The sequence below is a fragment of the Trichosurus vulpecula genome, chromosome 2 (genome assembly GCF_011100635.1).
Source record: "Trichosurus vulpecula isolate mTriVul1 chromosome 2, mTriVul1.pri, whole genome shotgun sequence".
Lineage (NCBI taxonomy): Eukaryota > Metazoa > Chordata > Mammalia > Diprotodontia > Phalangeridae > Trichosurus > Trichosurus vulpecula.
In genome coordinates this window covers 76,965,337-76,987,605 of record NC_050574.1, presented here as the reverse complement: position 1 = coordinate 76,987,605, position 22,269 = coordinate 76,965,337, and the positions used below count along the sequence as shown (strand labels likewise).

Below are 22,269 nucleotides of genomic sequence, written 5' to 3'. Positions count from 1 at the left end.
GGACACATAGTAGGTGCCTAATAAATGCTTGTTGTTGGATTGCTTGGTTAAGTCCTGACTATAAGGCCAGCCCCCTCATCATTATACCAAACTGCTTCTTGTAACATATAATAAGAACTTAATAGATGTTTGTTGAAAAATTGAACTGGATTGCTTAAAAAAATAGATTTTTTTTGGAGGCAATCTGGGTTAAGTGACTTGCCCAGGGTCACGCAGCTAGTAAGTGTCCGAGGCTGTGGATTGATTTTAAAATGTCATAGTTAGAGGGTTCATTAGAAATTATCTAGTTTGATCTCCTCATACACAGGGGGAAACCGAGACTTAGAAAGGACAGACTTTGCCAGAGGTCACGTGGTGGATGAATCAGCCTTAGTGGGCAGTGTCCAAGCCCAAAAAGAAGAGTGGGCTGGGGGAGGGGGAGTCATGAGCAGAGCCTGATAACTTGGTTGTGAGGTCATTTAATAAGGGTCAAAGGGACATACTGATGGGTGTAGCTGTGATTCTCAAGATGTTAGGGACTTTGACTGCAAAAGGGGAGACTGAGGTAAGACAGTAGAAGGTAATTAATGATCCTAAGAACTGTTGGATCTAGGAACAGGGTTGTCAGGGGAAGGCGAACTACCCGAGGATGGTGGCGGGGGGTGGGGTGGGGGGTGGTGGTGCATCTTTAAAGTTGAGAGCCATATCACTCAGACTGTGCTCAAAGGCAACGGTAGCAGGATAGACAAATTGACCTCTCAGGAGCCAATCCCTGGCACAAACCTCACTTCCTTCAGCATTTCCTTCTAGTGTGTGATGTGGGGCTGAGAGAGCATTGGATCTAGCCCCAGGGCTGGTCCTAGGTCAGAGAGAGGGGGAAGAGAGAGCCCTTGAAATGCTGGAGGTGTGCCTGGCTAGCCTTGAGGAAGGCATCCCAGAATGGGTGAGAGGCAATCTCCACCCCTATTCCTAGGTTTCTCTGGACACTCAGTCCTGGGGATAAACCCCCCCAGAACTAGGAGAATGCTTCTTGCTAGGGGGCCTCATGCCAGGAATGTGAGATGGGAAATCCTGGAGGGCAGCAGTGGGGGTGGTGGTGGTAACAATGTGGGTATTGATGCTCCCATATAGGCCCCACATTCCAGGCAGCCTGGCCCCTACCCAGCCCTAGTCCCCTTCTATCCACGGACCTACCAGAGAGGGGCCTGCACTCCTTTGTCAGTTCATGCTCCCAGTCCCCTGAATGCAGCTCTGGGGGCTGGGTGGGTAGGGAGTAGACAGAGGACTTCCCCTGGGGGTCCATGCAGAGGGATGCCCTGTTGGCCTCATTCATGGGATGGTGCGATTCAAGCTGCCAGACATTAGGCCCTGTGTCCTATTCTCTTCAGGACAGTGGGTGGGTACAGAGGGCAGTTATGTAGATACCCCCATGCTTCCCTCTTGGCCTCTTCCCTCTCCCAGAGGTTGTACAAGAGGGTTCCTTCCCTTACTGAGCCCATTCTGGTAAGATGCCAGTGGCTCTTGGCCCCTGAAGAGCGTGTGTGCCTCCCAAGCCCTTCCAGGCACCAAAGTGAGGCTTGTGCCCCAGCCCACAGCCATGCTGACCCCAGGGTGTTGGGACAGCTGCTGAACACTGTGACACGGGGCCAGGATGGGCATTCTCAGCTCCTCAATTGTTTACTCAGTAAACCCTAGGGCAGAAAGTGGGGTCACCAGCCTCCTGCCTGGGCCAGGGGTCACTGATACCACTCCTGGTCTATGGAATCACAAGGAGCCCATAAAATGTTGGATCTTTTGGGGAGAGTTTGGAGGGAGGAGGGCAGGGCAGTTGGCGTTAAGTGACTTGCCCAAGGTCACACAGCTAGTATATGTGTGTCAAGTGTCTGAGGCCAGATTTGAACTCAGGACCTTCTGACTCCAGGGCTGGTGCTCTACTCACTGCACCACGTAGCTGCCCCAAAAACGTCAGATAGATCTTAACCACTCTTAACCAGCTGTGAGAAAGCCCAGGGCTTAGGCTGCCTCCCAGCCTGGGCCCTTTGCCCCTTTCATCTCTGTCTCTGCCCCAGTCTCTCTATCTCTTCTGTCTCTGCCTCTGTTTCTCTGCTTGTCTTTACCTCTACCTCTATGTTCCACCCTGTCTCTGCCCCTCTGTCTGTCTCTACCTCAGTCTTCCTCTACCTCTTTCTGCATCTCTTTCTCTACTTCCACCTTCATTTCTCTCTACCTCTTTCTGCCTCTGTCTTTCTGTCTCTGTTTCTTGTCCCCGACTCTGCTTGTGTCTGGTTCTACCTGTCTCTGCTTGTCATTCTCTCTACTTATATATCTTGGTCCGTCTCTCTCCCTGTCTCTCTTTGTCTATACCTCTGTCTCTGCCTCTGCCCCTCCTTGTCTCCATCTTGGTTCCAAGTCCCTTCATTGAGCAGCTCTCACGTGTGATGCCCTGTGTGCAGGTGGGGAAGAGGAGGGCAGGAGAGAGGAAGGTTGACGAAGGAAACGAGGCTCTCTTGGGTTCCTTTTAGCTTGAAAGCCCATAGTCATGTGATGTTCCTCCTTAGCCCCTGCCCTCATGGAATTCACAAGCTCCTAGTTTCCTGTCTGTATTTTTCTCAGACTCTATCTATCTGTTTTGTCTGTCTATCTAAATCCCCACAAAGATAGGGACTCATACTCAGTGACGTCCTCACTTTTTATCTCCCTGAATTCTCTTTTCAGGCCTCCACACTGCCTACACCTGAGCTAAAAGCTGTCCATCAGTAAGTGGGTCCCAGGATGAGCTAGGAGGGTTCCCATCTCACTCTGTGGCCTGGCCTGGCTCTCACTACTCCACGAGGTCGGGGGGCATAGTGGCATAGGGAGGGAGGCCAGAGAAGGGAAGCTGTCTCCACCGATGTATGACATGGGTGTGCAAATATGGCTTGGGTGGGAAAGGGTGACTTCTTGTCCCTGTCCCTCCTGGGAGACACCTTGTCTCTGCCCCTCTTCCCCCCCCCCCAGCCCAAGTCCCTGGAGCCCCTATTTTTACTTGTGTCTCACTAGATAGAAAAACCAAGCCTATAATAAGAGGAGGGTATAGAGGCAGGAAAGGCCTGTGTGATTCTGGACTGAGTTTGGAACACCTCTGAAAGGACTGGAAACCTCAGGACATCTTGTCCAACCCCCAGCCTCCTGACACAGCACAATGGTGTCTCCGCTTCTAGTGTGGTATCAGAGAATTCCATGGTCTTAGAGTCGGAAGATCTGGGTTCAAATACTGGGTCTCCCACTTAGCTGTGTGACCTTGGACAAGTTTTCACGTGATCTCTCTAGCCTCAGTTTACCCATCTAATTGGACCAGATGATCTTTAAGTTCCTTTCCAGTCCGAACATTTTGTGATTCTTTTGGGAAGAATATTCCATGGGCTTCTATGATTTCTGGTAGGTTCTTCTTGGTATCTACTTTCAGCTTCTTCTAGTTTTCTATAGGAGGAGACAGAGACCCAACAGGTGCTCAGGGAGAGGAGGAAGGGGTTATTTCACAGGGGGATCACCCTCTTCTCCAATCTTTCTCTGAAATCTTGAGTCACCAGGTGACCCCACCTGGTCCTGAAAACCTCTCCTTCCTTCCTTCCTTCCTTCCTTCCTTCCTTCCTTCCTTCCTTCCTTCCTTCCTTCCTTCCTTCCTTCTTTCCATCCTTTCTTCCTTCCTTCCATCCTTCCTTCCTTTCCTCTTTCTTTCTTTCTCTTTCTTTCTCTCTCTCTTTCTTTCTTTCTCCCTTCCTCTTCCCTTTCTTTCTTTCTTTCTTTCTTTCTTTCTTTCTTTCTTTCTTTCTTTCTTTCTTTCTCTTCCTTCCTTCCTCCCTTTCTTTTTCTTTCTTCCTTTCTTCCTTCCTTCCTTCTTTCTTTCCTTCTTCCTTCCTTCCTTTCTTCCTTTCTTTCTTCCTTCCTTCCTTTCTTTCTTTCTTCCTTTCTCTTGTGCCCTATTCTGCCCAAACCATCCCTCAGCTCATGGCCCCATCCTCAAAAATGCCAGCTATGCGACAAGAATCAAGGTTGCCCTAAATATTTCTGATTTTTTTAAAAAAACAATTTTGCTTCAATCACCATTTAAACTTGAACACATGTGTCCAGACCACCCAGAGACCTAGTTGGAGGGGTGAGAGAGAGGCCCAGCTAGGAGATGGGAGACTCACAGGCTAATCCAGGCCAGGTCAGGCCAATGTAGGGGCAGCTCCAAAGGGAAGGAAGAGAGAAAGGGGGAAATGAGATCATCTCCTAGATGGTGGCCTGGCCCTTGTGAGCCTAGAGGCCAGGATGAACTAATTGGAAGGTGCCTTTCAATGGGTTCTCAGCTTGGGGGTCCCTCCATAGGGTAGTTCTTTGGGCACCCTCCCCAAGGGTTCTTCTGGGGATCCTTTTTGTACCTCTCAAAAGGTCTAACAGGTGGTGTGTCTTTTTTCATGGTGCACTTTCCAGGGTCCCTTTCCAAGACACTCAGGGACAGAAGGGTCTCGCAATATGGACTCCCTCTGTCCAGAGCCCAGAAGGAACCTTGGAAGGTTATCTTGCCCATGCCCAATCCACTTTTCTGGGTTCCGTTCTTTGATTTCTGTATTGCCTTGTTTATATAGATTCTGTTAAATAGAATTTGAAAATAGCTTTTAAAATCTCCCTTGTACAACCCCCCCTTTTCTGTCTCCCCATCTCCATTCTTTTTACTTTATGTCTACCTCTTTGCTCATTCCTCTCCCGGATGTGTTTCTCTGCTCCAGGTGCCCACTGCTTCCTTTCAATATCCTTATTGAGGTAGGGGTTACAATGTCCTGCCCTCCTCACCCTCAAAACTAATCAGTGTGGGGATCTCCTTTAGGAAGCCCAAATGGGAGGTCCATTGGGAAGACCAATGGGGCCTGGGTAATGATTCCATGGCCCCTTTCTGCTCACCGGCCCCTCTCCAAATATGTTCATATACCTCCTCCTGAACTTCTCTGGACTTCAGTTTCCTGATCTAGCTGAACTAGATGGCATCCAAGGTCCTATTCTCTGTGAGGTATCTCTGAAGTCTGGTATGTCTCTGTGATGGGTGGCTGGGCCATTTCTCTTGGGGGTTGGAGAATGGGAGGGGGAAGAGCTTGTTGAGAGAATGGGGAAATTTTCCTCCTTCTGAGAAGTGAGTTGGGCTGTGTAGGCTGGGGAATGGGTCTTGTCAGCTGCCTTGGGTATCATCAGAGAAGGCTGCCTGGAGAAGGCAGGCAAAGGAGGTTCATTTCACCAAGATAAAGGAGGGAGAGAACTGAGCAGTTAAGTAAGGGGAGGCAGAGAAGGCCTTCCAGAAGGGCTGGAGCAGACAGGTAGGAGGAGGAGCTGCCTGCCCATGTCTGTGTCTCCAGGCCTGTCCGCCATGTAGCCTGCTCTCTCTCTCTCTCTGTCTCTCTCTCTTTCTCTCTGTCTCTGTCTCTCTCGCTCTCTCAGTCTCCACTCCCAGCATCCTCCTATCCCTTGGTCCCAAGGCCTCCCCATCCCCTGCTCTGGCTGAGCTGGCCCCAGCCCGCTCCCCCCCAATCATACCACAATCCCCCCCAGAGCCGAGCCCTGAGCCCAAGCCACGAAAGTTTCCTCTCTCCTCCTGCCAGGTTAAATTGCCCTCTCGGAATGCAACTGCAGCTTTCCCCCGCAAGCTGCCTCTCCCCTCCTGGGCAGCCGCCTCCATGGTATGCATCCCGGCCTGGGGTCCGGACTGGCGGAACATCAAAGCCCAGGGTAGCCAATAACCTCAAGCATTGGAAACCCTTCCATCCGTCCTTTCCTGCCAGTGGCCGCCCGCTGCCCGCTTGGCTGCCCCCCGCCTGCCTAGAGCTAAGCTGAGCTGGGCTGGACTGAGAGGAGCAGGCCCTGGGCCTGCCCGCCCCATTTGTTTCCTATAAACAGCACATGGGAATGTTTAGGAGGCTGGGGAGGACTTTTTCTCCGGGCCAGGCCTCCTCCCCCTCCTCCTGCCCCACAACTACCACAACCACTCCCCCCGTCTACAATGAGCTACTTGTTAGAAGACAACTTTAATTTTGCTTAATGCAATTTCTGCTGGGTCTGGGGGGGTGGGGAGAGGGTGGGGAAGGGGTGGCTGGACTCACTCCTTTGACCCCAGCTCTGTAGCCTGCTCATTCCTGAGGATGGGAGGGGAGCAGTCCCAGACCTGGATGCCAGACTGGGGAAGGATGGAGGGACAGACAGCCTGGCACAAGTCAGAGCCCAGGGTAGGCATGGGCAAGGAGATCTCAGGATCACCGAGAGCAGAGCAAGAAGATGAAACTTATTTTACAGATAAAGAAACTGAGGCCCAAGGTCACATAGCTAGTAAGCAGCAGAGGTGGGGGTTGACTCCCCCCTCCCCCACCATCCAGAGCTCTTTTCACTCACTGATGCGGCCTCACCACTTCCAAGTCTATTTCCCCAATCTTCCCCCAACATCCCTATGATGAGATTCATAGCCAGACCCTCTAGAAATCCGGGTAATCCCTGCTCTGGCCAGAGGTGGTCCCTCTTGTTCTCATATAGTCCTGGGAGAGGAAATCCTACAGCTCATGCTGGTGGGAAGTTCTGACAATAATAATAATGATCATGATAGCTGGTATTTATATCGTGCTTGGAGGTTTGCAAAACATTTCATGCGTGGCAATGGTTTGATCCTCACAACAGCCCTGTGAGGTAGGTGCTATTATTATCCCCATTTTACAGATGGAGAAACTGAGTCACACAGACATGAAATGACTTGTCCAAGGTCACAGAGTTATTAAGTGTCTGGGATAGGATTTGAACTCAGGTTTTCTTGACTCTAAGTCCTGGTGAGCTATCCCCCAGCCATATTGCCCTGGTGCTGCTAATAATCAGGGTCCCCTTTGATTTCTCACTCTTACAGCCCTGGTTTTTCACACTTCCCTTTTTACCCTCCCTGAAACCACATGATCTGTGTTAGGAAATCCAGCCTCAGGCTCAGTGACCGGGGCTTCCCAATGTCCTCCCCAGCAGTTCCTCTAAGGGAAAAGGATAACCATGGCAGGGTCACAGAAGCGCCAGATCCTCCTGCTGGAAGGGGCCACAGAGCATAGCTATAACCTACACCCCATAGGACCACAGAAGGATCCCCTCCGTGACATCCCATTGGGCATTCTCCCAGCCTCTGATTAGACACCTCTACCAATGTGGAGCTAACTTGTAAGATGACTGTTCACCCTTTTGGACATCCCTGCTTACCAGGCTCCCAGGCCTCACTGTCCCTGCTGTCTCTCAGAACCAGCCTGGAGATGGGGTTGCTCAGGTCAGAGGGCCAAACTGAGAGGGACCCCACACTGGGCTATTCTGGGGGTGGGTTTAGGGCAGCACAAGGCAGACAGCACAGTGTGTGTGGATGGATGGTCTCCAAACATCTAGGGAGGCTTTAAGAAGGTGAGAGCGCCTCTGCTGGGGGCAGCCAAGGCATCAGTGGGTCTTCCTGGGGGTGGAGGTGGGGGGAATTTTAGGATAGTAAATTTAGAGCTGGGAGGGGCTTTAGAGATCACTGAGTTTAACCTTCTCCTATTAGAGATAAGGAAACTCACGCACCCAGATTGGTTAAGGGACTTGCTGAGGGTCACACAGTGAGGTAGGATTTTAAGGGCAGCCCTTCCAAGTCCAGGACTGTATTTGTTCTGCTACTTCAGGAGACCTAAGGCACCAGGACTCTGCTCCAGCCAAACCAAGGAGGGTGTCAGCCCTAGCCTGGGCCTGACTTGGCCTGGCTTGGGGAATTTTTCTCACCCTCCTGATTTCTAAGTCCAGGTCAGCTCAGCCAAGTATGCAGAGATCTTGGCTATTAGCCCACCATGCTTCCAGTCTCTCAACGGCAGCCAGTGATCCAGGATACCTAGTGGATGAAGGCTCTAGCAGGCTGTCCAGGTGGGGCTGGTGGGGGGTGGGCTGGGGGCAGTGGTCAGTTTACTGCTATTCTATCTCCTCCTGCCCCTAATCAAGGGGCCAGCAGTTCCAGTCTCCTGCAGACCTCCTGGCACTTCAGGAGCCCCTTGAGGATTTCTACTAGCCTGCCTCTATGTGGAGGATGGTGAGGGGGGTCTTTACCTGTGATTTATCTCCCTCTATTCATGCACATCAACAACTGTTCTGCATCAAGTCCTAGAGGCCTTGGAGGTATGGAAAGGCCAAGTGCCCAGGGTCTTTGTGCCTGTGGGTGTCAGACAGGGGACTTGAATGTGCGTCTACCTGACTCTGAGAACAGTTCTCTATCCACTGGGACATACTGCCTCTACTCACATAGCCCACAAATGATCCAAGGGAAATCAGGTCAGGTCCCAAAGAAATTAGTGGGGAAGGGTTGGAAGAGTAGAGAAAATTTCTAAAGAGTAAAGAAACTGCCCCAACCCCAACCAGGGCCCCAGCTGTGGCAGGCCATGTTGGCAGAGTTCTGAAGCTCTGTGCCATGTGGGGAGGGGGGTTATAGGCTATAAAACAGGGGCCCTGGGGAGACTGATCCACTTCCCTCCCACTCCCCATAAGGGCGGCCCCTGCTGCGGCCCTTGCCTGTATTACTCTGTGGGCGCCAGGAAGCCAACTTCCATGGGTTTTTACTCTTTGCCTGTGAGTGGATTGGTTAGGGGATGCTAGCCCTAGGTGCAGAAGGCCCAGTTACCAGTGATTGGGGGGGAACCTTATAAATGAAGCTTTGTTTCCATGGCTCCACGAGCCATAAAGCTGCCTGGCTGAGGGGGAAAGGAAATATCCCAAGATCTGACATTGTATAAACAGCCCACTTGGAAAGTGGGTGGTGTTGGGGGAGCAGAAGGGAGAGGTCCCTGTTATGTGTATGTGGTGGGGAGGGGGGGAGGGTGGAGAGGCAAGGCTGATGTCTCCCAAGGCTTACTTCCAGAAACCACCAGACTTGGAAGCAGAGGACCTGAATTCAAAAATCCAGATTTGTTCAACCTGTGGGACCATGGGCCAATCTCTTCCCTCCCTGGCCTCGTTTGCTCATCTGTGAAATGAGGAAGTTGATCTCCAAGTCCCTTCCAGGTCCAAGTCCAACGTCTCTATGATCACTAAATCATCAAAGTTGTCACCCTTTACCTGTCCTACTCCCCAACATCCCCCCATAGCTTTCTGTGGGTTCCTTCAAAAACTGACCTGCCTGCAGGCACGGCCATCCCTAGCTTCTGAGAGACAGAAAAGGAAATTTAGATTTCCGCTATGTAAATGGATGGAGAAGTCTTCAGATGGCTGCTGTCAGGCATTGTCCATTTCCATGTCTTTAGGGAAGAAAACCTGGACAGAAGTTATTAAAAAAAAAAACCCAACACCTTTGTTACTTTGATAAGTCTGGCAACTAGGGCTTTCAGAGGCCCCCAGGCCTTCCTGCATAGAGCAGACAGGTGGACCCACATTCCTTTCCCTGAATATTCACTGTGGACTGATAGAACCCAGAATATTTGGAAATACTCAGCATGAGTGGGTGTCAACCTGCTGTCCCCTCCTGTGGCCCAGGAAGCCAGAGCCACCTGCTCCATGCAGATAAGAGGAGCCTTTGGGAGGAGTGGTCACCCTGCTCACTCCCCACTCCAGGAGGGTCTCAGTGGTTGCAGGGGAGCAGCTAACGACAGCTTGAGTGTGAGAAGGCTGAGCCAGCTTCCTCTGTCCAGCCTAGCCCATTTCTGCTGCCTACCCCACCCAGCCTGGGGTGGACAAGCTGGGCAATGGGGTTCTCAAGCTAAGCAGCAACAGGCCTTCTCAGCTGAAACGATGCTTTGAGCCAGAAACAACTTGAGCCTAAGAAAATTTGGATCCTACTTGCCTCTAACCCCAAATGTGGGATCGAATTCGGATTCAGGGCCCTAGGCTTCATGCCACGGACTCTTTATTGCCACAACCGACAACAGGGGACATTTTACACATTCCTGCCATCTTTCCCCACAGAATTCACTTGGTGCTTTGTGAGGCCCTGGAGGAGAGGACAAACAGTGTTAACCTCTCCCCAAATTCACCACTGGCAGCGCCCCCCCCCCCCCCCCCCCCCCCGCCCAAGGCTTTTCTGTCTTCTGTTGCTGACCATTCCCAGAACCGAGTAGCATCTCAAACCCACCAACATGGGGTGGGGAGCCTGTAGCCTTCGACCTCAGTATTTTCACTGGCTCTCCTAGTAGCATTTAGGAAAACTGGTTTTGGCGCTGACTAGGATTTGAACAGCTGTTACTAGTTGTTTGTCTGTGGGCAAGTCATTTCTTCTCTGAACCCGTTTTCTCATCTATAAAACATGGGTACACAATCGACGTTACAGGAATGTGGTGGAAAAGCACTTTGTGAGTCCTGAAGTGCTGTAGAAATGCGAACTATCACTTCAAAAACCCCAAGGGCTTGGGTCTCCCCTTGGGGAATTTTCAGACACCAGAGGCCCCGAGGCGCCCCCTGCCCCAGGACCAGCACACACATCACTGAATATTCCATGGTTGGCTGCCAGGGTCTCAGAACTCTCTGTTCTCTTGAGGAGAGCTCTTACTTGAGCACCAAAGGCAAGGCCAGGCTTTGGAGACCAATACTGGACCTTGCCTGCTAAGTGTGTCAGGCTGGCCCCCTTCACCCCTGCAACAGAATCCACAGGCCAGTTGGGTGGAGCTGAGCAGAGAGCATTAGGAAATGGATGTGTCTGGGATTGTGCTTATGAACGTGTCTTTATTGAAGAGTGTGTGTATATGTGCGCATATAAAAAGATGGACCCTCTGTGAAAAGAGGCCTTACTACCTCCAAAGCGGAACAGGAGACAAATACCTGGGTGCATTCCCAGAAGTCAGCGTTTCCTGCACTGCTGGCTCGGTCTCTTCTGGCCAGCACTACTGCTCGTCACCAAGGATTGAGAGCCTCCTCCCCTTCCAGGTGCCCGCCCACCCAGCTTGCTGATGACTCTCATGAGCTCACAGGAGTTAGAGAAATGGACAGATGCGCCAGGCTTTTTTCCCAATCGGGTCAAAGAAGGTTTTGCTTTGGAAAATTCAATCAGGAATATAAAGTTAGCTTGAGCTCCTTCTAATCCAAGAAGTAAAGAAGTTTCCGTCCTAGCAGTTAGGGGAAGAGGAGAGACAAGGACCTTGTCCCTGGAGTATGAGACAATACCCACTGCGCAGAGTGAGATCAGTAGTACACACTTGTGGGATAAGTGGAATATATCACACAAGTCTGTTTTTTATTAGCATGGAAAATGGAAACAAGATTAGAAGAATATATAACATCTTAAAGAGTCACTGAGTCCTCTAAGGTGGGGGCACTTAGCCTTTACAACCCCAGGGGAGGGTTGAGAATTAGCAAGTGCCCTAGCTGGTCATCTCCACTGCCCCCAAATGGTTATTCTTCTCCTGCTGGGAGATTGTCCTCAATTCGCTTGATGAACCGCATCCTGATTTCTGTCACCCCGTCTCCTTTCAGTGTGTCCTGAACAAACTTCACATCCACTGCCATCTGGACCTGTGAAAAGGAGAAAAACAGCTGTGGGCAGAGCCAGCTGCCTGACTGGCCAGTCCACCTCTTCTTACCAATGGCTCTAGCATTTTAAAAATGTTAAGTTTTATTGGTATTTCTTTTTTTTTAATCAGTAAATTCTGGATATGCACCCTCTTCACTACTACCCCTCCCAGGGAGCTTCCCCTTGTAATCAAAAAAACTGCACAGCTACCTCAGCCACTCATGTGATCAGAGCCCTTCACCTCTCAGAGGGAAGGAGGGAGGTGGGCCTCCTGGGGCGGGGAGACCCAGGCTGGCTAGTTCAGACACAGAGCTTTCCCACCTCATTTAACGCTCTTCTCACTTCCATTAATTCAATCATCTCATCCTGCTCAGAGGCCTTCCCATCAGTCTACACACATCCCCCTGCATTTCTTTGAACACCTCCTATTAGCCTAACTTACGATGCAATAATATTCCAGCACCTTCAGATGCTACAATTTGTTCAGTCGCTTTGCGGCTCAGGGGACTCACTTTCTTTACAGTTGTCTGCAGGCATAAAAGGGGCTGCTCTCAGGAATACTGTGGTTTCTATGGGCCCTGTCTGACTTGCCTCTCCTCAAGGCATGTGCCCAGCAGTGGAGATCTCAGGCCAAGGGTGTGAAGAAGGGGATGGCTTCGCTTGCATGCATCCAAATGGCTTCCAAGACATTTAGACCAATGAGCAGTTCCACTAATATCACATTCCTGTGGTCACTCTAACACTATTTCCATCTTATGGCATCTTTGCCAATTTGCTGGGTGTGAGGTGAAACTCCAGATTTGTTTTAATTTGTATTTCAGTTTATTAGTGATTTATGTAGCTGTTGAAGGTCTGCAATTCTACTTTTGAGGACTGTTTCTACCCTTTGACCTCTTATCTACTATGACGAAGCCAGGACACTTTCCCCAGACTAAGCCTTCCTTAGCCATCTTTTCCCTCCCTTAAAAACTCAACACTGCTCCCAGCCTCCCCTCAGATGGCTTATGCAGTACATTTTGTGACTCTTAAAGGCTTCAGAAAACATCACCAATTACTCCATGTCAGTGATGACCTTTTCTGCAGTGGCCTCAGTGAAGGGTCACTACTAACAGCTCTAGGTGGTGGCTAGCATCCAACTGAGGCCTGAGCTTTTTAGAGCCTGTCCAAGGCAGCTGGTGGTGCAGAGAATAGAGAGCTGGGCCTGGAGTCTGGAAGGCCTGAGTTCAAATCCAGCCTCAGTCACTTACTAGCTAGGTAATCCAGGGCAAAGCGCTTCACCTGTGCTTACCTCAGTTCTCTCTACTGAAAGTGGGGTGATAAGAAAACTTAGCTCAAAGGATTGTTGTGAGGATCGCATGATATTTGTAAAAAGCACATAGTAGGCACTATATTAAATGCTTATTCCTTTCCCTCTTCATTCACCTCTCTGTTCCCTTCTTGCCCCAAATCATTTATTTATAGACAGACCACAAATGCCCCCAGGAAAGTAAGGGTCCCCCTCCTCTCATATTCATCATGAGAAAGTCAACCAGGGCTATGGCAGGGACCCCAGTAAGGGTTAGGGGAAGCTCTCGGACCTCCAGGGAGTGCAGTCAAGGAAGGAGGCCCAACACTAAGCAGAAAGTCGTGGGCAGGTCAGCCTCCTCCAGCCCCACTCCTAGAAGGAAAGAGTTGCACTCACCATCTCCAGGGCTCCCCTCAACACCCCACACAAGAGATTGGAATAAATGAGGGATGAGTGGTTATCAGGAAGCTCCACAAAATCCACCAGGGGGTTGTTTTCCAAGATCAAAGAGAATTCGTCACCCGCCGGGCTCCAGTTGGTGATGCTTGGGGTGATGCCCAGGTACATTTTAAAAGCTACCTATTAGAGGTACACAGAGCAGCAGGGGTAAAGATGGGGCATTGAGAGATCCTCCTTTCTCTTCCTTCCCATGGTACCTTCCTAGGTAAGGTGACTATACTGGCAATACAGGGGAATGGGAGGCAGGGGAATGAAACTTTGGGCTGAGGGTTCACCCTCCAGAAATAATCAATGGAAAAGTATTTCTGCCCATCCAAGTCTATGTGCTCTGGAGCAACAAAGTGGAGGCTGAAGCTCCCAGGGGAAAGCACCGCTCACTGTTTCTTAAACAAATGGTGGCTAGCATTATAAGCATCTGACCCAAATGCAGAAAGAAAATTCAGAGAAAACAGTCATAGCTACCCAAGCGGTAGCTTCTCCACCTCCTCACAAAGGGGACCTTAGGTCATGCTGTGCATTTCTTCCTAGGGCAGAATCACTCTGGACACATCATTTTCTCTGTATAGGAGGTCACCTCCTCATCAGTTAAATAGATGGACCAATGTGGGTTTTACACTGCAAGGAGGATGGCTGTCTCACAGCTATTTGAGCCTGACAGTATGTGATAAGAAGAAGTGGTCTCTATGCTGAAACAGAAAGAGCCTCTTTCCATGACTGACCTGAAAAGAACTGCCAACAGAACACTTCACATTTTTGCGACATTGAGGAAAAGCTGATTTTGATTTAAGTGGATTTTAGAATTCATAGGGGGTGTGTCCTATGGCTATCCCCCTCCCTCACAACTCAGCCATCTCTTAGCCAGCTCCTAGAGGTACTAGAAGCAAGACCCAAAGTGTTCTGCAACTCTAATGGCTATTAATTAGCTGCCCAGTATAGCCAGAGCCCCTTCTGAAAGAATGAAGGAGGCAATGCCTGGGGGCCCTTGGGAGATGACCTTGGCAATAACATCTGCTGTTTCCCGAAAGTCATGGCACCTGCCAACGTTTGACCGAGCCAGGAAATCTTCAATCAATCGGACACCAATATTGTAGCCCCTAGAAAGGTGATCAGACAACAACAAATCACAGGGTAACCTCAGGAATAGGCGGTTGTCACAGCTCAGGGATGGGAGCAAAGGATTCTAAAGCTTCACAATAAATCTACCTAGTAAAAGTACAACCAAAGAGCTGGCATTGAATGAGAACAGCTTCCAAGGAAGCCTCTCCCAAGTTCCAGAAGGACAATGTGGTCCCAGAGCACAGCATACCTCCCTCCCCACACCCCAACTTCCCAAAGAAGAAAAGTTCTTGCTTCAGGCACAACTCACTCACATTTTGTCCAGTTGTTTGTTCACATCTTCATCATTTTCATAGTCCTTGCAAAGCTGAGTGACCAGGGCTCCATAGGTCAGGGTGAAAAGCTCAGAACTCTAAATGAGATTCAAAAGGCAGTCAGCACCAAACACAGGAAAAGAAAGGACTGTGTAAATGGGGTAAAAGACACTGGTGCTACTTTCAGGCTTCAGAAGAAAGTCACCTGTCTGCTGGGAGAAAAAGTTGACTCCAGCAAAGTTGCAGTGAGCCTGGACACCCAGTACTCTGCCCAGGACTAACCCAACAGAATTTGGGCTAGGCTCATTTAGGGAAAGGGTGGAGAAGGGCGCTTTGCCCAAGAGCTCCTGTCTAGCAGTCAAATGCCAACAACTCATGCTAACTACTGGCCAAGGCTGGATTCCACATAACAGAGGCTGCCATCCCCTGGTACAGAGCCCATAGCTCAGACATAGACCACAAGACCCTAACTCAGGAGATGAACCATGGCTCCCCCTGGTGTCCTTCTTGGACTGTGAATCCAAGACATTAGAAGACAGCAGAATGTTCCATCATTTATCAATTATCCTTTGCTCATTAGCAGGCAATTTGAAGGGTTTCTTCAGAGTCCCCAGGGAACGCCTGTCCAAATAACTAGACTATAGCCTCTGCAGTGTCTTTATAATAGCTCCAGCCCTTGGACAGCAAAAGGAACTGCTAGTCAGGAGGGAAGGAAACCAGGCCAGGGTGACCTGTACCCTCTACAACAACAGATTATAGCCTTCACCCTGAAAAACAGTATCAGGAAAAAAAAAGGTTCCCTCTCTACATATAGCTCCCATGTTTCCTGGGTGGAAATGACTTTGTCATGCACTGGGTTTGCTGGGTGTTGTGATGCTCTAGGCTGTGCAGTTTGGGAACAGGATGGGGAAGCAATGGAGGGGAGGGCTGCAACATCTGAAAACATTTTTGATCCAGCTCAAAATGTTGCCCTGAATGCCTTTCAACAACAGCTGTCAGACAATCACAGCAACTCTTTTCTCAGATAGATGAAGAAACCTATCACCTACCATGAGACGCAGAGATGCCGAAGGTAAAGGGAATGGCAAATACCAATACTACAGAATGAAAGCAGCAGGCAGGTGGAAAGAAGGGAAAAAAGACAGTATCAGCGTTAAATAAGAAAGACAGACACATATGGGCAAGACCACAATCTCTACAACTAGGTCACAAAGAAACAGCGCTGAAAACAGAGGCCAACCCAATATGCCCCCATCTAAATTGGGAGGTGAGTGAAGTAAATTAAGGCACTTAGAGAACTGCCATACTGAGATTAAGGCTCTTTGGAACTATGACACTGAGGACAAAGCCGAAGGTCTTAGGTCAAATGAGCACATCAGTTGCTTTGTCCCATCTCCCATTAATAAAATTACACTTTAGAATAAGTCAACTGGGGCAGCTAGGTGGTGCAGTGAGTAGAGTACTGGCCTTGGAGTCGGGAGGACCTGAGTTCAAATCCAGCCTCAGACACTTGACACACTTACTAGCTGTGTGACCTTGGGCAAGTCACTTAACCCCAATTGCCCTGCCTTCCCCCCTGCAAAAAACAAACAAAAAAAAACACAGAATAACACTTTATACACGTCCATGGTATGGTGCTGGGCTTGAATTAAGAGCAAAGAAGATCTGGGTTTGAATCCTGTTCCTGATACTAGCTATGTGACCACAGACAAGGAAGAATTTCTCCGAACCATAATTTCCTCCTCTATAAAATGGGTTTAATCATATTGGTAGAATCTACTTTACAGGGTTGTCATGAGGCTCAACAGAGTATATATAAAACACTTTTCAATCTTTAATTTGCTAAATAAATGTCAGCTCTTACTTTGAAGCACCACTGATTTTACAGGTGTGGGAACTCCCTGCACTGATATATGCCCTCCATACCTTCTCATTTTATGTTATTCAGGTCCATGTCTGCCCAACCTCCAGAGATTTATCTAGGGGGCTTTCCTTGGATTCTGTTAGTATCTTGGTGGAAGTAGTATAACCTAGGAGCTATCCCTTGTCTCTCATTGTGACTACATGTCTGCCCTACTCCTTTCCCAGTAATAATAGTGATACTTTCTTTTCCCAGAAAGCTTTTTACTGTTACTCCAGCTGATTCTCATAACACTCCTATGAAACAAGTTAAGCAGGTATTCCCACTTCACAGGTGATCTCCATGCAAGTCCTACTCCAATATGATGCTTCAGCAAAATGCACAACAAAGTGAAAGAGACTGGTCTAACCATACATACTGGGAAAACAAAAATGGATTAAAAAGAATATTTCTCAGATTACGATATGCAGTTGGCTATCAGTCTACAAAATTAGTCTATATATATATATATATATATACATATATATATATATATGTATGTATATATACACATACACATACACACACACACATACATATCTTGGACAGGCACCAAACTCATAACTGAACCGGAAGAGATATCATTGATCTCATTTGGGAAATTGCAAACTACTTGCTCATTCTTGCAAAAGCCTATTTCTTTAACACCAATATTCTCCAGGTGCTATCATATGGTTGAAAATCAAGGAATACCATGGGCTTGGCAAAATCAAAATTACAAATAACTAAAAGGCAATGGAAAGATGCATGATGGGTGTAAGTAGGCTGCAAAAATGTTATCACTGATGAACTGTATGTAAGAAGTGTCTGCTGAGGACTCATATGAATTAAAAAGAAAGTAGGCAGGTCATGAAGCAAGAATGAAACATAGAGAGATGGTCCATGTGGTACGCTGGTGCTTCCAAGATATTGAAAGACCAAGAGGAAAGCATTTAGCCCATTGAGTAGATCTTCTAGGTATAATTTATGAGAAAGTACAGACAATAATTGTATGGGATGAAAAGGCACGAAAGAATTAGGATCTGCATTGGTGGAGGAAACATCTACAATAACGAAATCACAAGTCCAAAGTATCAAATTTTAGAGATGAGGAAACTAAGGCCTGGAAAGGCAATGTAACCTACCCAAGCGCAGAGAGCTTTTTAGTGGTATAATCAAGATTATAACCCAGATCCCCAAAGTCCAGTGATCTATTTCACTAGGCTGTCTCCTACAACTTTATTGTTACTAATCACAATCTCTTTATAATACAACAATAACAATAATAATAATACACCCAAAACATTAAAACCAGTTGTGAAAGTCTGAGACAGTCATGCTAAGAATCACAAAGTTCCTTTAACTCAACTGAAAGATTCTAAGCAGGGCATCTCCAGGAGACAATTTACCAAACATGGCAAGTAAGGACAGGTATTAAGGAAAGAATTTTTTTTTCAGTAAAGTCAAAGACCTGGCATATGTAAGCCTTGGGCATGAATGGATGGAGTACATCCAGCAATTACCAGTCCAGAGATTTGGCCTTACTGCATTAAGTCATGAGAGCTTTCTATCCATTATTAACAACCTGAAGTCGAGATATCTGCCCTAAATGTCAGAAACCCCAGTCCACAGTGATGCCAAGTAATTTGCGAATCATAACCATTTATACTTTTCATATGAAGGCAACAAGCATTTTATTCATGCTGCTGCCCCCAATTCCCTGCCAAGAACAACAGGTACTAAGAAATAACAAAATCTTGCCCAGTATCATAAAGTCAGATTCTCCCAAATCTAAGATGGAAGCCCCTGACTTTTGATACTCTATTCGCCATCCTTATTTCTAGGTCTCCACTTAAGAACCCAAGTTTTCACACTTTAAAACATAAATATGCTACTTTCTGAGGGCTTTTGGGCAGCACAAATTAGGCTCTCAGAAGGAGCACCGAAAATCTGCTATTTGTCAGTTAACTTCTCCCAATTGAAACTGGGTTTCTACCCCTAAACTTAAAGAGTTTGATATGAATGATTAATTGCCCTTTGGAACCAGCATAGGAACCATGATTCTAATGTAGGAACAAATCAATCCAGCATTGGCCAGCATTCAATTCTCATAGCACATCTGTGAGATAAGTCAAATACTATTATCCCCATTTTACAGATGAAGAATAGTAACTTTAAGGATATGATTTTTCCCTGTTTGCAGGGAATGTTGGTAAATAAGGAGGACCTCTTTCCAGGTATCCCACTCTTTTGATCACCCATCCATTTTCCTCCTTCAGGTCTCAGACCTCAAAGGCCAACACCTCAGATCTCTAAGGAATGGAGATAATAAACTCAGGTTACTAACAATAAAGAATGGAGACGATGGTGATTAGGGTCACTGGCTGGTTTTTCACGAAGAATTAGGGAGTAGTCACAGACAGAAAAAAAAGCAAGTGAATTGCTTTTGTCTTTCAAATGCATAAAATAAAAAAAGGAACCCCATTAGGAGAATAGCTTAGCTTCCCAGTTCTACAAAAGAATTGGTCATCAGGGTTGAAATAAGTACCACAAGAAGCAGAAGTGGATTTTGTTGATATAATACTAGACAGGTAAAGCATCCTATCTAAGTCCACACCAACACTTAGACAGCTGACTCTGTATAGTGAGTGCTGTAGGTATGAATTATTTTCCTCAAGCAATGAAGGATGGAACGGGAAGTGACAGAAAACCAGGCAGCAGAAAACAATCCTGAGCTGATCAGCGGAGCACTGGATTTCCAAGTTAGATGAGCTCTATCTCTCTTAGCTGTAACCTCTAAAGTATTCCTATCTCCAGGAAAAGAAAGCCAACTGTTCATTTCTATTCCCACTCCCTGACACTAAATTCCAAAAGAAATCTCAGTGTTTTTCCCCAATAAAATCAGGCCACAAGACTTTTGAGGTTGACACTGACAAAAGTTCATTGTTTTTTAAAGGAAGATAGTGTGAACACATATGTAGAGCCAGAAGACACCATCTCATCCAACCCTGCTTTTATTATGCAAATGAGGAATCTGAGGCTAAGAGAGGTGAGTTGTATACGTTTTAAAGGTAGATGTTGCCACAATAAGGATTTCTGACCTTTTAGGTCCTGGGTTCCTTTCTACTCATGATGTAAGTTGTAGGTGCTGGGTGAAGGTATATGATCTCCCCAATGAGCTGAGTGAAACAATCCTGTCATGGGATGGAGATCTTGACACAGGGCACTTGGTTTTACATATTGGAAAATAAAAGGAGGGAGTGTGACCAGTGCCTGGGTCGAAGTGAAAGGAAGAAGGTATATGCCACAAGAAAAGAAAGAATGACATGGAAGGCCCACTGGCCCTGAGATGAGGGTTCTGGTCCTCATAAAGACCCTTGCCTTTCCATACATATCAACTCCTTCAGGTATGCATAAAACCCCTGTTCTCAAGCTCATAAAAGGAACCCCCACCCACAGCCACATTTCAACTCCTCCTTTCAGTCTCTGATCTGCACTGGAGCTCCAATTATGGGGCAGCTGGCTGATACAGAGAGGAGAGTACTAGACCTGGAGTCGGAAGGACCCGAGTTCAAATGTGACCTCAGATACTCACTGGCTGTGTGACCCTGGGCAAGTCACTTAACCCTGTTTGTTTCAGTTTCCTCATCTGTAAAATGAGCTGTAGAAGGAAATGGCAAACCATTCCAGTGTCTTTACCAGGAAAACCTCAAGTGGGGTCATGTTGAGTTGGACACAACTGAAATGACTGAACAACAACAAAGCTCCAATTACAGGCCTGCCCCTAGCCTGTGCTCCCCTCTAGCCTTATAGCTAGCCCTATAACAGACTTTCTTCTCCAGTTCCTTCAACCTCATAACAGACTCTCCCTCCATAAGGCTACCCTTTGGTCTCTATACACATCTTCTCTCAAGTCAGGTAGAGAGAGACATCTAACCCTGTTGCTGCCATTTCAGACCCTACCCTGAGTCTCCATATAGGCCTACCCTCCTTCTCCTCCCAGTTCTCATTGCAAGCACCCCCAACTCCCAGTCTTGGAAGAAGGTCCTCTCCTAATGTCAACATTCCTCGTTTAACTCCTCCCTTGCCTAGGGCATACCTCCAGAACACCCCCCACCCCCACCCCCCTTTCCCACTCCCTTAACCCACAGAATTCTCCCTTCCTGAAGTTTTCACTCAGTCCTGGGAAGCCCCTGACACAGCTGGCAGTCCGAGTTAAGTACTCTCTCCAACAGAGCACACCTCAATGACCCTCATGTCCCCTTCCTCACCTCCCTATCCCGTTTCTTCACCCGTACCCCTTAGTGCCCCCACCCCTCCTCAATGCCCCAGCTCTCTTGGTCCCCCTCTCTCTTCAACCCCCGACCCCTCATTCCAAAGGCACCCTCTTGTCAGCACCCCTTCCAAACCCACCCCCACCCCAATGCTCCAGGCAATCGACAAGCATTGACAGTTCCAGGCAGGATGCTACCCCATCCCCCAGGAGCTTTGGTCTTAGGGAGGGGAGATAACACGCAGGTGTTAAGCATCGCTTCCCCTTTCTCACCCCCAGCATCTCAGACTCTTCCTCCTCCCCCTCAGCACCTCTCCTCCTTCCTTTCGTGCCCCTCCCCCTCCGTATCTCCAGAGTCCCTTTTCCCTTAGCATCCTGTTCCCGCCCCCCTTGAGCACTCTGGCCCTTTGCCCACTCTGCACCCCAGATTCTGGTCCCTCACCACCACTCCTCCTCTTAGCCCCCTTCCCCCTCAGCCGCCCCTCCTCCTCAGTACCCCCTTCCTTTCCCCTCAGTGCCCATTCCCCTCCCCCTCAGCCCCCCTCTCATCCGTCCCTCTCCCTTCCCCTCCCGCTTTTAGTCTCCCCCTCAGCTCCCCCTCTAGCCCACCCCCCCCCCCGCCCCCGGCACTGGTCCCACGCCCCGCTCCCAGTTACCATTTTCTTGCTCTCAGTGCCTCGGTTCGCTTGCCTCGACATGGCGCCGGCCGCCCCCGCCTCAGGCCCGCTCACTTATTCCCCGGTGCCCCTACCCCCCTATCCCCCCCGAACTCCCCAGCCCGGTTCCGGCCCAGCAGCGGCAGCGCAGCCTGTGCCTCAGAGACTGACAGACCCCCTGACCCACTGCGCAGGCGCGGCCTGCTGCGGGGCACCACGGGAGTCGTGGTCCTGCTTTGAAGAGAAAAGGAAGCCGCCCTCTCTTCCCGAACCTCTTCCGGGGGTTGTGAACTACAATTCCCATAGGATCTTTCGGTAGCATCACTCCCCGGGGACCGTAGGACTACAGTTCCCGGTGTACCCTACGCGAGGCTGAGGAGGCCGGGGTTCGGCCTAGGCAAGAGCCTGCGCTTCGGAGTTCTGACCGCTAGGTGGTGCCCTCCACTTGCGGGAGAAACGGCTGTCCTGACATGCACTACCCAGCCCCAAATGGTCATGCCTCCCAATTCCCTCCTTTCGGTCCGAACTCCACTTCCCCAGATGAGAAAAACGGGGGTGTCTTTGCGATATACAAAATCTCCCTTTTCTGGTGTCTCACAGTCCTCTCAGAAATGTTCATTTTTAGGGTCAGCCGTGCTACTGCAACAGAAAGCCATATTATAAAAGGTTCGGCGTCCCAAGGAGGAAAAATTGGGGGTGGGGGAGGGGAGACACAAAGGGAGGCTTACCATTATCAGATGTCAGACTACATTGTAAAACAGTTACCATCTAATCAATATCTCATTGGTTCAGCGAGAGAAAAGTGGATCAGTGGAACATACTACATAAGCCAAGGCTTAGAAGGAACTGAACACACACTACCAAGAAAACTAGAAAGCAGCTTGGCAGAAAATAT

General features: G+C 48.7%; 1 protein-coding gene across 1 annotated transcript; it reads right to left on the bottom strand.

Moving 5' to 3' along the window:
• Positions 1-11,119: 11,119 nt before the first annotated feature.
• On the bottom strand, positions 11,120-21,559 carry TRAPPC3 (trafficking protein particle complex 3). Its single transcript, XM_036742494.1, has 5 exons — positions 21,375-21,559; positions 14,567-14,664; positions 14,191-14,290; positions 13,134-13,316; positions 11,120-11,454 (listed from the first exon to the last, which is right to left on the bottom strand). Exons 1-5 carry the CDS (start codon positions 21,414-21,416, stop codon positions 11,335-11,337), a joined length of 543 nt encoding a protein of 180 aa, XP_036598389.1. The 5' UTR covers positions 21,417-21,559; the 3' UTR covers positions 11,120-11,334.
• Between the last annotated feature and the right edge of the window lie 710 nt (positions 21,560-22,269).

Excerpts from the sequence above, each read along its gene's own strand:
- TRAPPC3 (XM_036742494.1), bottom strand. The coding sequence starts at position 21,416 with ATGTCGAGGCAAGCGAACCGAGGCACTGAGAGCAAGAAAATG. Across the intron at positions 13,317-14,190 it reads CAGCAGATGTTATTGCCAAG|GTAGCTTTTAAAATGTACCT; the intron begins GTCATCTCCCAA and ends TACCTCTAATAG. Across the intron at positions 11,455-13,133 it reads TGAGGGGAGCCCTGGAGATG|GTCCAGATGGCAGTGGATGT; the intron begins GTGAGTGCAACT and ends TCCTTTTCACAG.